Source organism: Fundulus heteroclitus, unplaced genomic scaffold (genome assembly GCF_011125445.2).
Source record: "Fundulus heteroclitus isolate FHET01 unplaced genomic scaffold, MU-UCD_Fhet_4.1 scaffold_90, whole genome shotgun sequence".
NCBI lineage: Eukaryota > Metazoa > Chordata > Actinopteri > Cyprinodontiformes > Fundulidae > Fundulus > Fundulus heteroclitus.
The window spans coordinates 298,070-313,110 of record NW_023397362.1 but is presented as its reverse complement, the minus strand read 5'-3'; the positions used below and the strand labels follow the sequence as shown (position 1 = coordinate 313,110).

Here is a 15,041-nt window from a genome sequence, read left to right as displayed (position 1 = left end):
GGCCCAGCAGACGACAGCGTAGAGGAGGGCTGAGGCCACCACAGAGTCATAGAAGGTTTTAAGCAGGGGCCTCCTCACTCCAAAGGACCTCAGCCTCCTCAGGAGGTGGAGGCGGCTTTGGCCTCAACTCCGGGTGGATGGGCTCGAAGGTCGTCGGAGCTGGGATCGGGGTGGGAGGGGTACATCTAGTTTGGGGACTGTTGGGTTTAGGGTGGTACTCCGTATCCTGATGATGGGGTTCAAAGGGTGCTGGTACCTGGTCCTGGGAGTATAGGATGTGTGTGGTGAGTGTGAGTACAGCATCCGTTTTTTAATTAACTTTTTTCTTGTGTGGGTAAGAGTACTGCACTAGAGTGTCTGCATGTGGGGGCACCAGGGTTGGAATGTGTGAATGTCACTGTGTACCTGGTTTTCTGTTTGTCTTTTTGTCAGGCTGGGTTTTGGACTGCCCCCTGTCCTGGGGCATCTTAGGTCTCCACTAAGTGTGAAGCCCAGGCATCCATTATATGCTGATCATCATCAACCTTTATTTAACCAGGCCAGGACTCCTTGAGATCAAAAATCTATTTTGAAAGAGTGTCCTAACAAGGTTAAACAATTAGTTACAAAAAACACAGTAAAATATCAATAACATCATTAAATAAAACCCAGTCTCCTAAAATGTAAACAGTGACATACAGATGGTGTTTCTGCTAAATCATTCATAAGACCCCTGAAGGAATAAAAAGAGACCAACTCTATCAAATGAAGTTCATCCTGAAGCAGATTCCAGGCTGATGGTGCTACTAAATTAAATGCTTTTGTACCAAATTTAATGCGGATTATAGCCAATCAATGAAAGAAAAGTCTTGTGAACACAGATGATGCGATCCTGTAGGCTTCTGATAAATAAGGGAAATGAAACAAGGGGGAAGTAGTCGCAGTAATACCTTATAAACACTAAGATGCCAGTAAATCCAGTGTTGAATGGAAATAGGAAACTCTGCTTGCATACATGGTGTTCTTTCTGACAAATGGTTATCAACTGCCTGTTCTGATAAACCAATAGAAGTAAGTCTTTGAATTAGTATTTTATTATCTACTGTCTCCAAAGCCTCCGATAAATTAACAAACAATGCTGCACAGTGCTGTTTGTTGTTCAAGCTCTCAACCAGATCATTAAAAACTTTTAAAACAGCTGTTGTTGTTTTGTCTAAAACCTGACTGAAACTCATTTAGAATTTTATTTTTTGCTATATAATCTTTTAATTGCACAATAATGAGAGATTCCATTAATTTTGCTGGAACTGACGATTGATAAAAAATATGATTTACCGATTTGTCTTTGTTTTCCAAACTGCAGCTTCCATGAGCTATACTTTCTTGTAATAAAGATTGAACATATTACTACTAATAATAAAAGCACAGCATTCTACCTGTACACATTCATTGTCAGCTATTCTATTCAATTCTATTCAGTTTGATTTATATAGTGCCAATTCACAACACATCATCTCAAGGCACTTTATAAAGTCAAGCTAAATCATATAGACAGATTAGTCAAAAAGTTTTCTGTCTAAGGAAACCCAGCAGATTGCATCAAGTCTTGAGAAGCAGCATTCACTCCTCATAAAAGAGCGTAGAGCCACAGGGGACAGTCGTCTGCATTGTTGATGGCTTCGCCGCAATCCCTCATTCTGAACATGCATGAAGTGACAGTGGGGAGGAAAACTTCCTTTTACATGTAAGAAAAAAAAAACTCCAGCAGAACCAGGCTCAGTGTGAACAGCTATCTGCCACATCTGATCAGGGGTTTGAGAAGACAGACCAGAGACACAAGGAAACACAGAAGCACACTTTGATCCAGGAATCCTTTCTATGTTAGAAATGGTAACATACCATGCCCCCCCCCCCAAAAAAAAAAAAAAAAAAAAAAAAACATTGGTCATACCATCATCAGTTCCCTGCCCACTGATAAAGACCATCTTTATAAGAGGCTCATCTTTGCAGTCTCTTTCTGTTTGTCTTACCAGAGGTCAGGTAAGCATCTGTCAGATTAGGTGCAGGACTTGGCTTTGCTTCTACGAGAACAGGTACAGTATTAATATTTTATTCAGAACCTAAACTTTGATTTAAATTGGTTCATTGAGCTAAAATGATCTGTTTTTATATTGTTTGGAGAGTAATTGAAAGGTCACTGTAACATTTTTTGCTTTGCTGAGATTCATGCATAGTTCACCTGCCAAGCCAGACTGATGAGGCTGCTTTTAAGTTTGTACCACATTTGACATCTTTGAAAAATAATTTATTTACTTATTTCTGTCTATTCAAAATATAGAAGCCAAATAACCATTCACATATCTCTTAACAATAATTTGCTGATAAAAGGTAAAAAGTATTAATGTGTTTAAAACAATTCTAATGTACCTTTATTAATGATTATTTTCATATTTCTTCTATTTGGCTTCTTCTGATGTCTCAGTGAAGAATGAGCTTATTAATGGGTCTCACAAGCAACATGACATCCCCTTCTCAGGTTGGGTGGCACATTGAAAGGAATATTACTGAAATGTACCTTTTGTTCTACTTTAATAGTATTATTATGTTTCTGTCATAATTATGTTTCCTTTGTAAAAGCCAGTTGAGGGTTCTTTTTTGTAATCAGCATACCACAAAGTAAAGATATTATGGAAATTAAATTTGTTTTTCCTTTGTGGGCATGAACTAATGTATGAAGTCTTTCTGAGAAATAAAAAATAATGTTTAGACGCCTGTTGGGATGTTTTTTATGTGGGGTCACAGGGAAAGAGTAAAGGAAGACTAAGAAATTGGTAGAGGTTCTAATTTTTGAAAAGCAAAGAACTGTGTAATGAAACTACTTCTATACCAAACCAGCTGATTGAACTCTCGCTTTGATAATACTGCATCTTATTAAGGCACATCAAGGTTTAAAGGAGGAATTGTTTTTCTTGGACTTTGTTTGCTAATCATTTGTCATAGTCTGACAAATCTTAAGAGATGAAAGATAAGGATGTGATCTTTTCTGTAATAACTGTTACTTGTTTCTTCTTTCTTTATTCAGCTTGTAATAATCAGAGATACTTTTACCACAGCCTTAGTGAAGAATCTGATTGTTGTTCTGGTCTGGTTCATCCTCACGTTCATCAACAGCATCTTGATTGCCACATTTTTTAGACACCAGGTACCCACTAATACATATTTAACAGCCCCCACAAAAAACACAGCTTTTTTTAATGTGTGTTTTTGCAAAATATATTGTCAACATATTTCTCCATAGACTTTATATATGAAGAGCAATCAGCTGTCCTATAAATGTGTATATATATATAAATGATTGATTCATTTTACTGTGTAAAAATGTGTTCAATATGATCCTATAGTAGAAACATATTATATTAAATAAAATAAAGAATGAAAGACATGAAACTGCATATTTCTTTGGTTAATTTTATACAACAAAGAAATACTGCGTTTTTTAAATTTGTTTTTGCAAAATATATATTCAACATATTTCTCCATAGATTTATATATGAAGAACAATCGGCTGTCGTAGAAACTGTGAAATATAAATTATTGCTTGATTTTAGTTTCTAAAAATGTAATGAGGTTAAATGATGATTCTATAGTTGAAACATATTTTATTCTACAGGAGACAGAATGAAAAGACATGAAACTTCATATTTCTTTGATTAATTTTATAGGGATTTTATGTGATAGACCAAAACAATATAACACATCATTGTGAAGTTAAAGAAAAATAATACATGCTTTTTAATGCTCTAAGTAGAAAACTGCAGCTTGACTAAAGATTAAAATATTTGGCCATTATTCTTTACAAAATAGCTGAAAGCGCATTAATATTCATGTCTTTCCAGATTTTCATTGCATTAAGCTCTAGACTTTGACTAGGCCCGTTTTACACATGGATACAGTCTAATCTAAACCATAGCATCGTAATTCTGGCTTCATTTTTAAGTCCATCTGTCTTTTCCACTCTGATCTCTGACCAGTTCGTATTAACTGATGAAGAAATGCATAAGGTGTATCAGAGTAAAATGGGCTGAATGCATGTACGGTACAACTTTATGGTTTTATTTGTGTTTTTAAAAACTGATCGATTATTGGGTGGAGTTTCAAGGGCCACAGTTTTTGATAGATTATCCTCATCTGTTTGCCAGCCTGTTGGTACAGATGTTTTAGTCATAAAACAGTTCATGGTGAATGTTTTCATTTATCCTACTTTTAATGCATTTCCAGATGATTAATTCATGCACGACTACTAAATGAAGCCCCTCCGTTCTTGTTTGTCTTCCGACAGATGTTCTATGAAGATCCTCGTTACATCCTCTTCATCCACATGGTGATCAACGATGGCATTCAGCTAACTGTGACCATCACACTCTTCATCCTCAGCTACATATTCTACAGGATTAATGTCTCGCTCTGCTGCTTTTTCATCCTGGTGGCAGTCTTTACTACCAGAAACACCCCCGTTAATTTGGCCGGCATGGCCATAGAGCGCTACATTGCCATTTGCAAACCTTTACGTTACACTCAAATCTGCACAACGAGGAGGACCTACATAGTCATCGGACTGATTTGGTTTGTATGTGTGGCTCCAGATATAACAGATCTGTTTATAACCCTGGCCACTGAGCCATTAAGCTTCTTTCACGAGTCTGTGTTCTGTATGCGGCAGAACGTGTTTAAAGACCCGATCCTGGCTGAGAAAAGGAAAGCCTTTGATATAATTTATTTCTCCTGCGTGTTTCTTACTCTGGTCTTTACCTACCTGAAGATAATGTTCGCAGCCCGAGGCCTCTCAACAGTTACCACTTCAGCCAAGAAAGCCAGAAACACCATTCTCCTTCACGGTGTCCAGCTGGCCATGTGTCTGCTCTCCTACATCTCTCCTAGCGTGGAGGTTGTTCTACACATCATCTTTCCGGGACGAATTCTGGAAATGAGATATGCAAACTACCTGATTGTCTACATTCTTCCCCGGTTCCTGAGCCCAATAATCTACGGAGTCAGAGACAAAAAGTTCAGGAAATATCTCAGGATGTCTCTGCTGAGATGCAGCTGCCGATGCACGCTAAAGCCAGTGGTTCCACTGAACAAAGACTGAATGTGAAAAATAATTATTACATTTAGAAATGGTTAATACGTAAAAATTGATAAAGACAACGCTGAACCTGGGGGTCTTTTAATTTAAAGAGATTAAATTTTTATAACTACTCTTTGATAAAATATATCATATAAAGCTCAATCCAGATGTGTATAGATCCATTCATCCATCCATTTTCTGACCCACTTAATCCCTGATGGGGTCATGGGGGTTTGCTGGTGCCTATCTCCAGCATTCACTGGGCAAGAGGCGGGGTACACCCAATCAATTAATAATTAGATAATCTGTGCATATTGGTTTTTCTTTTTCTAATCTAAGGTGTTTTTATCTTATTTTCTTGTGTATTTCTTAGTGTTGCAATTTAGTCATGCCATTGCTTTCTCATGTATTTACTCTGCATTATTGGATAGGCTCTGTTAGTTTTTATTTCTTGTTTTTATTTCTGCCCCAGGGCAGACAGGGAGAAGTGGGTAATTAATGGATCCCATTCACCTGTGTCTCCTCATTTAGCCTTATAGCCTGCACCTGTTCTCTGCTCCATTTAAGCAGTCAGTTTGTTTTTATTTGTTACTGGGTTCTTTTGTTGAATACCTGTCTCCGTTCCTTGTTCAACAACCACCTTACAGAGCCAGAATTGGACATTCTCATTAAAGCTTTCAAGTTCATCATGCTGCTCCCAAGCTCTTGTTTGTATTATTCTCCCAAACAAAAACGTATGAAAAGTGGAGGCACACCTTTGAATGTATTTTAAGGCAGCACCTCAAACCGTTTCCTTGTTGGATATCATGGTTAAATCAAAAGCAACCGTAAAGGTGTTAGGAAGAATATTGCAGATGTCCACAATTCTGATGCCTTAGGTGCAACTCCCAGATTCTTGAAGGTCCAACATTTGTTGGTTAAAACAAGTGCACATATATCATTATTGTCACAAAAAACGCCATTCTAGTCAATAGGGTATTTCCCACCAGCTCTGGAGTCTCTCATCTCTGGGTTTCCCTTTATTGTCTTGCCCTCAGCTCTCTGATTTTCTGGACCTGACCTGGACTGTCTTTCACCACGTATCTATCCCAGCACTTTGGACCCGTCTGTCATCTTTTGCCTTGATAGTGTACGAACTCTGCCTGCTTCTTAGACCTGATCCCTGCCCTCAACCCATTTTTCTTGTCTGCACCATGTTCTGTTTATTTATTTATTAAACATTTTAAAACACAACACCATGTCTGAGTTGAATATCAGGTTTCCTGATTCTTCTGAAGCATTTCAAGAAAGGAAACATATTTTTCTCTGAATTTAATGTATTTTGGTGTCAAGCAGTGAAGCTGGTTAAAAAGTGTTTATATTCACAATCAAATATGTCCTGTGCCAACATGGTTTGAAATGCCACTTAACATGGAGGAAGCCATTACTTTAAAAGGACATAAACCGCCAGAATACAAAAACAGCTTATAGATTAAAGTTATCGCAGCGATTAATGTTTGCTGTAGGTACAGTCTGGAGTTGTTCGATGGGAGAGTGAACAGTCAAGTATTGTCTTAAAAAGGCTTGCATGATCTTGTCTTTAAAGGGGCCATGACAACAAGGCGTTGGACCGGTTTTTCAAATATGGTTGTAAATTTCCAAATATGGTTGTAGCCAATCAGAGTGAAGTCAACAAAGTAGAGATGCATATAATTTCCGCTACCAACCCTTCTACTGAGGATGGAAATTTGGCATAAAAAACCAACAAGATGACGTTATTGTTTTTTAATGAAATTCTTTGGAAAATTTACATACGTAGCAATGCCAACTACATGGTAAATGGTAAATGGCTTGTACTTGTATAGTGCTTTAACTAGTCTTGACGACCTCCAAAGCGCTTCACACTACAGTTCAGTCATTCACCCATTCACACACACACACACACACACCCTGACGGTGGTGAACTATGTTAGTAGCTACAGCTGCCCTGGGGCAGACTGACAGAGGCGAGGCTGCCATGCACCGGCGCCACCGGGCCCTCTGACCACCGCCAGAGGGCCCGTTTCATGTTCATATAAACATGAAACGGTTTATATAGTGATGTCATGGAACCATTAAAAAGTTTGTGGGTGGGTTTCAAAAAAACCGAATTAAGTCCTTAAAAGCACTCTTCAATCATGCTGTGGGCTGCCATGGTACTGCTCCCCCTGCAAAGAAGAATACTTTTAGGGCATCCCTTACACGCCTTGCTGTGGCACCTCTCCAGCTGCTGCCCCAGGGCAGCAGCTGGAGAGCAGGTGAGAGCAGGTGGATAATCGCTCATGGAAGCACGCATAAAGTTGTGAAGCACACATGTTGCCTTCACACACAGCTCTATAACTTCACTGCGTTTTTCAACAACACTGTCATACCAATGCCACTGTTAGGTCAGGACACCGAAGAAGTTCTCCACCACGAGGCATGCCCAGAGGAGGCAGTAATTAAACACCCGCTCCTTGAGGAACAGACAGCTGTGTCTAGGGAAGGGTCGCCAGCCAGTGAAACCTAACCAAAGACGAAGTTGGCCAAAATGCCGCCACTGGTCCGACCATACCTCCCGAAATCGATCACACGGAGCCAGTACCTCGCATCCACTACTGCCAGGAGGACGATGTAGAATTTCCCTTGTTAGATCCAGAGTTTGGGGGTGGCGGGGGGGGGGGGGGGGGGGGGGGGTTGAAGTCATCTGGACATGCTTTCTCTCCACAGTGCCACAGCAGAGAGAGAAGGTCCACCGGTCCTCAACAATGGACCTCCAGGCTTTGCTGGCGGGTACTGTCATGAACACCTCCATCAGGCAGTCCCAGATGGCAGCCACCACCTGAGGGACATGCTGCAGAGAGTAGGGACTGTTGCCTATTGTCCTGTAGGGGTCCCCTGTGGCAAGATACCTAACAGGAAACTGAATAAATATACAAATTTTACAAGATGACACTACTAGCTGCCACTGCCACAAATTTCAGAAGATTTGAAGGTGAGGGACCAGACAAAGAGCAGCCCAAAGAACCCTTATGATAAATAACATAAATGGACGTAGTGTTCCCTCGACCGGACGTGGGTCACCAGGGCTCCACTCTGGAGCCAGGCCTGGAGGTGGTGCACGCTGGCGAGCACCTGTGGGGGATACTCCGGGAGTATGGAGTACCCAGCCCTTTAATAAGGGCTGTTAGGTCTCTGTATGACTGATGTCAGAGTTTGGTCCGCATTGCCGGCAGTAAGTGGGACTCGTTTCCAGTGAGAGTTGGACTCCACCAAGGTTGCCCTTTGTCACCAATTCTGTTCATAACTTTTATGAACAGAATTTGTAGGCACAGCCAAGGTGTTGAGGGGATCTGTTTTGGTGGCCTTAGAATTGTGTCTCTGCTATTCATGGATGACATGGTTCTATTGGCTTCATCAGGGCGTGATCTACAGCTCTCACTGGAGCGGTTCGCAGCCGAGTGTGAAGCAGCCGGGATGAGCCCTACAAATCCAAGACCATGGTCTTGAGCTGGAAAAGGGTAGAGTGCCTCCTCCGGGTCGGGGAGAATGTACTGCCCCTAGTGGAGGAGTTCAAGTATCTTGGGGTGTTGTTCACGAATGAGGGGAAGATGGAGTGGTAGATCGACAGGCGGATTGGTGCGGCGTCTGCTGTGAAGCGGGCGCTGTACCGATCCGTTGTGGTGAAGAGAGAGCTGAGTCAAAAGGCGAAGCTCTCGATTTACCAGTCCAGTCAATCTAGCCCAAGTGGCTGGGGAGAGGGACGTCTGGGCCTCCCTACTGAAGCTGCTACCCCCGCGTGACCTGACCCCGGATAAGTGGAAGAGGATGGATGGATGGATGGATATATATATAAAAAAAAAATCTCCTTTAGATTTAAAGAGACAAAAAAAAATAAGTGTCTCTCAGATGTACCTCAGTACAGGGGTAAAATGGGGGGAACATGGAATTTGGACCAAAGGGTTGCAGTTCCGTTTTATATAAACCACAATTGAATAATTTCAATGTGAAAAGGAAGAACATGCATGAGGTGTTCCCTTTAAGTGTGGGATAAGGCCAAACTTTAAAATATAGCTAGTGTTTTCTTTTCCACAGGTAAAATTGTCACGTTTTTTGTAAGGAGCAGAACCCAACACACAGCCAAAACAACGATTGAGTTGAATATTTATTCTTTGCAAAATAGACAAAAGAGGGTGTGGAAGTAATCCAGTTTAAGAAGGGAGACTCTGGTGGATCAGGTGTAGCAGTCCAGCTCCAACGGGGCAAGGCTTGAACGCTGTGGAAAGGCAGACGATCTCGCTCAGAGCAGGTGAAAAACAGGTGTTTAAATAGGGAACAGCCCAGGTGAGAATCATCATCAATTAGCAGTGGAGGGAGAGAGTAGCAAAAACATGGCAGGACTAAAATCATGACATTACCCCACCCTCAAGGGGCGGCCCTAGACGCCCTTCTGGGCTGTTCCGGATGCAGGCGATGGAAGCTGCGAATGAGGTCCTTATCCAGGATCAGACGAGACGCCACCCAGGACCTCTCCTCAGGGCCATAACCTGTCCAGTCAACAAGGTACTGTATGCCACGACCCCGACGCCGAGAACGCAACAAGCGATTCACAGTGAAAGCAGGAGCCCCATCAATAAGACGGGCGGGTGGCGGGGGTCTGGAAGGAGGGCACAACCTGGATGTCAGAGAAGGTTTAAGCCTGGAGACGTGGAAGGTGGGGTGTACCCGTAATGATGGAGGTAGTCTCAGGCTTATGGCTGCTGGGTTTATGATCTTGGCAATAGGAAATGGGCCCACAAAACGAGGTGCCAGTTTACGATTCTCCACCTTAATGGGCAGATCTTTAGTCGAAAGCCACACCTTCTGTCCCACTATGTATCTAGGGGCCTGGGAGCGGTGGCGGTTAGCATTGCGGGCATATACTACTGCTGTCTTGCAGAGAGCCGCTCGAGCCTTTCTCCACACTCTGAGACAGTGGCGTGCAGATACATGGGCAGCAGGAACTTGAGTTAACCTCTGGACAGAGAGAACCGGTGGCTGGTAACTATAGACAACATGAAATGGGGACAGACCTGTAGCACTTGATGGTAATCCATTTAAGGCATACTCTACCCAAGGTAAGTTCTGGGACCACTGACCAGGAGCATCGACACAAAGGATGTGCAGCTTGGACTCAACCTCTTGATTGATCCTCTCTGTCTGGCCATCTGTCTGGGGGTGAAAACCTGAAGACAAACTGATGTCAATGCCAAGAAGTGAGCAAAATTCACCCCAAAAACGGGAGACAAATTGTGGTCCTCTATCAGACACAATGTTAAGGGGAATTCCATGGAGCCTGAATACTTCGAGCCATCACGTCCGCAAGATCTGGGGCAGACGGCAACTTGTGAAGGGGTATAAGATGGGTCATCTTGGAAAACCTATCTACAACAGTTAGCAGAACTGTGTTACCTTGTTTTCAGGAACAAACAGAAGATTCTTGGGACATTGATCAGGAGGTGGTTGAGGCCGGTAGGCCAGGGTAAAATCAAATCTGTTAAAGAACAAAGCCCACCTCGCTTGGCGAGGATTCAGTCTTTTGGCCGATTTGAGGTATTCCAAGTTCTTATGGTCTGTCCATACTGTGAAATGTGCTGATCCTTCCAGCCAATGCCTCCATTCCTCCAGTGCTAATTTGATAGCCAGGAGTTCTCGGTCCCCAACATCATAGTTCCTCTCAGAGTCTGAGAGGCGACGAGAAAAGAAGGCACATGGATGTAACCTGGCATCATCTGCATACCGCTGAGACAAGACAGCACCAACCCCAGTATCTGAATCATCCACCTCCACCACAAATGGTTTTGAAGGATCAGGGAAACGAAGGATGGGGGCTGAAGTAAAAATACCCTTAAGCTTGTCAAACGCCTCTTGGGCTTCTGCAGACCATTTAAATCGAGTCTTAGTTGAGGTGAGTTTGTGAAGGGGGGCAGCAACAGAGCTGTAGTTCTTGATGAAGCGCCGATAAAAATTTGCAAAACCAAGAAACCTTTGAAGCTCCTTAACACTAACTGGTTCTGGCCAGTCAAGGACAGCCGACACCTTGGAGGGGTCCATACTGATTTTACCTGGAGCTATGATAAACCCCAGGAAGGGTACAGAAGACTGATGAAAAGCACACTTCTCTGCTTTAACAAAAAGTTTATTTCGAAGTAACCTAGAAAGGACCTCACGAACATGTTGAATATGGGAAGACAGGTCCTTAGAGAAAATCAAAATATCATCGAGGTAGACAAAAACAAATCTATTAAGCATGTCCCTAAGGATGTCATTGACCAAAGCCTGAAAGACTGCAGGGGCATTTGTGAGCCCAAATGGCATCACCAAATATTCATAGTGCCTTGAAGGGGTGTTAAAGGCTGTCTTCCATTCATCGCCCTCCCTTATACGAACCAAATGGTACGCATTTCTTAGGTCTAGTTTTGTGAAGACAGTGCATCCTTGAAGGAGCTCAAAGGCTGATGTCATGAGGGGAAGAGGATACCTATTCTTGATAGTGATTTCGTTTAGGCCGCGATAATCGATGCAGGGTCTAAGAGACCCATCTTTCTTGCCTACAAAAAAGAACCCGGCACCTGCCGGGGAAGAGGACTCTCTAATGAGTCCAGCTCTCAGGGCATCCGAAATGTAACTGTCCATAGCCTCCCTCTCAGGTCCAGAGAGAGAATACAGTCTGCCCCTAGGGGGGGTGGATCCTGGTCGAAGTTCAATGGCACAATCATGATGTCTGTGGGGAGGCAGAGAGGTGGCTTTAGATTTGTTAAATACTTCACGCAGATCATGATAAACCTCCGGGACCTTAGACAAATCTGGGTAATCATGGTTAGCTTCAGAAGATGACTTAATAGCAAGAGCTTCTCTCAGACAATCCGAGTAGCAGGAAGGACCCCAAGTCTGAACCTTACCCGTGGTCCAATTGATGACTGGGTTGTGTCTTATGAGCCAAGGTCGTCCCAGAATTACTGGAATCTCTGAAGACTGTGCCAGGAGGAACGTGATCCGTTCGAGGTGGTTGCCTGAAGTTAGTGCAGACAGAGGTTTAGTCTTGTGAGTTATTTTATCTATTTTATGACCATCAATGGCAAAAATCTCACGTGGGATTTCAAGGGGCTCCACCTCCAGATGTAACTTGTGAGCAAGCTTGATGTCAATAAAGTTTGCATCTGCCCCAGAGTCAATGACAACAGGGAACTCCTCCTGAGAGATCCCAGGGAATTGGATGGTGCACAGATTGTGAGGAGGATTCTTGGATCTTAAGATAGGACTCAGTAAAGACCTCCTCTGCTTTACTGAGTCTGTCCTTTTAACGGACAACCAATGGCATGATGATCCTTCATTCCACAGTAGAAGCACAGGCGATTTCTGAACCTTCTTTCTCTTTCTTCAGCAGAGAGCCTGGTCCTACCCAATTGCATGGGTTCCTCGGGGCAAACTGCAGGAGATACAGGGGCTGGGGATATACTGCGTGGACTGACCTGGACGGTGGGGACCCTTCTTTGATAGTAAATGGACCTCTCTCTTCTCCTTTCACGAAGGCGTTGATCGATCCGAGAGGCCAACTGTTCCAAACCCTTGAGGCTCTTGGGAGGATCACGAGTGGCAATCTCATCCTTAATATCGTCTGACAGGCCCTGATAAAAAGCATCAAACAAAGCCTCCTTGTCCCAAAGACAACTGGATTTTAAGGCATGAAAATTAATGATATAGTCATTCACTGGTCGAGACCCCTGTTTGAGAGTAAACAATCTCCTGGCAGCCTCCCTCTCAGGCCGGACTGGATCAAAAACTCTCTTCATCTCATCAGAAAAATCAGAAAATGAGTCACAGCTGTCAGAATCATTCTCCCACTCAGAAGTGCCCCACTGCTTTGCCTTACCTGATAGTAGTGAGATAGTATAGGCCACCTTGGCACGTTCAGAAGGGAAGGCCGAGGGCTGAAGTTCAAAAATCAGAGAACACTGGGTCAAAAAAGGCCTGCACTGTTCAGGATCTCCAGCAAAACGTTCTGGGGAAGGAATCTTGGGTTCAGAACAAGCACTTGCTGTGGGTGTAACAGGCAGAGGGGCAGGGCGTCTGTCAGAAGGCCCAGCCTGACTCTGAGAGGTCTGAAGATTAGAAAGTCCTTGTAAAATCTCCTGAACACTTCTCTCTAGGCCAGTAATAGAACCTTCCACCTTTAAACACCATTCTTGATTTGGCTGTGGGTTCATATTGGCGAGATCGTTCTGTCACGTTTTTAGTAAGGAGCAGAACCCAACACACAGCCAAAACAACGATTGAGTTGAATATTTATTCTTTGCAAAATAGACAAAAGAGGGTGTGGAAGTAATCCAGTTTAAGAAGGGAGACTCTGGTGGATCAGGTGTAGCAGTCCAGCTCCAACGGGGCAGGGACCAATTGAGAGATGGGGTCTTGAGGCCTTGGGGAGGTTTGCAGATTGCAGGGTCCGAGCGTCCAAAATCCAACAGGCTTGAGGTCCATAAACAGTCCAGGGTCATACACAGAAGATCACTCAGGCAAGACGTTTCCAGAATCTGTAGGCTTAATCAGGGTCAGAGTTAGGCAAAAGTTCAGCAACATACAGGGAAAAAAGGCTCTAGTCACTCAGAGAACAGGTTTAGGCAAAAGCAGTGGTCAGGGACAGGCAGGGTCGAAGCACAGGGAAAACTTGATTCATGAGACAAGGCTTGAACGCTGTGGAAAGGCAGACGATCTCGCTCAGAGCAGGTGAAAAACAGGTGTTTAAATAGGGAACAGCCCAGGTGAGAATCATCATCAATTAGCAGTGGAGGGAGAGAGTAGCAAAAACATGGCAGGACTAAAATCATGACAAAAATAAATGTGTCTATCTCTGAATCTGTAAACGCTGCTTCAAACAACTTCAGTACATGTGGGTGGAAGTGCTGCATAGCAGTGTTCAGACACAAGAGTAGATCCACGTGTAGTGTTGAAATGGATCTAATTGGATTACTATTAGTTTTACTTTGATTTTGTCTGTTAGTTACATTTTTGCTTGTTTGTTTGTTTTGTATTGTTGGTGGTGCCAAGATTGTGAATCATACCTGGCCTGAGTTGTGTTGAAAAAAATCATTCACATAATACTTTTTCTGGCAGTGTAAAATTATTGATATTGATTTTAAGTCAGGACAGTGACTGATTTATGAACTCTAATACAATTGAATTTACTTTTAAGTTTTCTAAATTTTAAACATAAAGCAAAGACAGCTTATTTACACATTACCTGTCTCCATCACGCTTTCTCTTTGTTTCTGGTAAAGGAAAAAGCTTCACCTGACATGTTTAGTCTTATTGAATAAGGGCTTTAAAAAAACAAATAAAAATCATCATTATCTAAAGCACGTTTAGTAAATATTTGATTTTTCTCATGCTTAACATCAAACTACAAGGTACAATATGATTGTGTTGACTGGTTGTTGTTTAATAAAACATTCCTAATCATGAAGCCATTCTAAAACCTGATAACTGCTTTGGATGAAAGCTGTTTAAAAGCTGGGCTGTTTAAATCCAAACTCAGGCATGCTATTCCTTATTCTAGATTTGTTGATAGCTTAAAAAAAAGTGACATTTCCACATAGTCATTACAGGGAATTACAGTGTAACCTGTTGCATCATAGCCTTCAGCCAATCCCTATAACTGATTAATACTGACTCAGAGGCCAAAGCATAATCAGGTTCTCTATAAATATGCAAGAAGGGGTCTGAATATCTCACAACATGACTGCTCCATCTTCAGTTTACAGTCTGTGAGTATATATAATTTTGTTTTACTTAGTGTCAGAGCTTTAGGATGCAACTTTTTCTTGGTTCTGATAAGAAAGTTTCTCTGCTTATCTATTTATTATACTTGTCCATACTCCAAGTTATACTACATTTGTCTTTC

General features: G+C 42.5%; 1 protein-coding gene across 4 annotated transcripts; it reads left to right on the top strand.

Moving 5' to 3' along the window:
* Positions 1 to 2,006: 2,006 nt before the first annotated feature.
* LOC105920074 (odorant receptor 131-2-like) lies at positions 2,007 to 6,289 on the top strand. Of its 4 annotated transcripts, none has more exons than XM_036134744.1 (4): positions 2,023 to 2,072; positions 2,462 to 2,515; positions 3,062 to 3,181; positions 4,319 to 6,289. In XM_036134744.1, exons 2-4 carry the CDS (start codon positions 2,468 to 2,470, stop codon positions 5,126 to 5,128), a joined length of 978 nt encoding a protein of 325 aa, XP_035990637.1. In that variant the 5' UTR covers positions 2,023 to 2,072; positions 2,462 to 2,467; the 3' UTR covers positions 5,129 to 6,289. The 4 variants fall into 4 exon arrangements, with proteins under 4 accessions (XP_035990640.1, XP_035990639.1, XP_035990637.1 ...); XM_036134745.1 differs by having other exon boundaries at positions 2,036 to 2,072; positions 2,467 to 2,515; XM_036134746.1 differs by lacking the exon at positions 2,462 to 2,515 and having other exon boundaries at positions 2,010 to 2,072.
* The last annotated feature ends 8,752 nt before the right edge of the window (positions 6,290 to 15,041 follow it).

What these genes read in the sequence shown, in the direction of transcription:
- LOC105920074 (XM_036134744.1), top strand. Translation starts at nt 2,468, where the DNA reads ATGAGCTTATTAATGGGTCTCACAAGCAACATGACATCCCCTTCTCAG. An exon ending in ACATGACATCCCCTTCTCAG is followed by an intron (nt 2,516 to 3,061) that starts GTTGGGTGGCAC and finishes TTCTTTATTCAG; the next exon opens with CTTGTAATAATCAGAGATAC. An exon ending in CCACATTTTTTAGACACCAG is followed by an intron (nt 3,182 to 4,318) that starts GTACCCACTAAT and finishes GTCTTCCGACAG; the next exon opens with ATGTTCTATGAAGATCCTCG.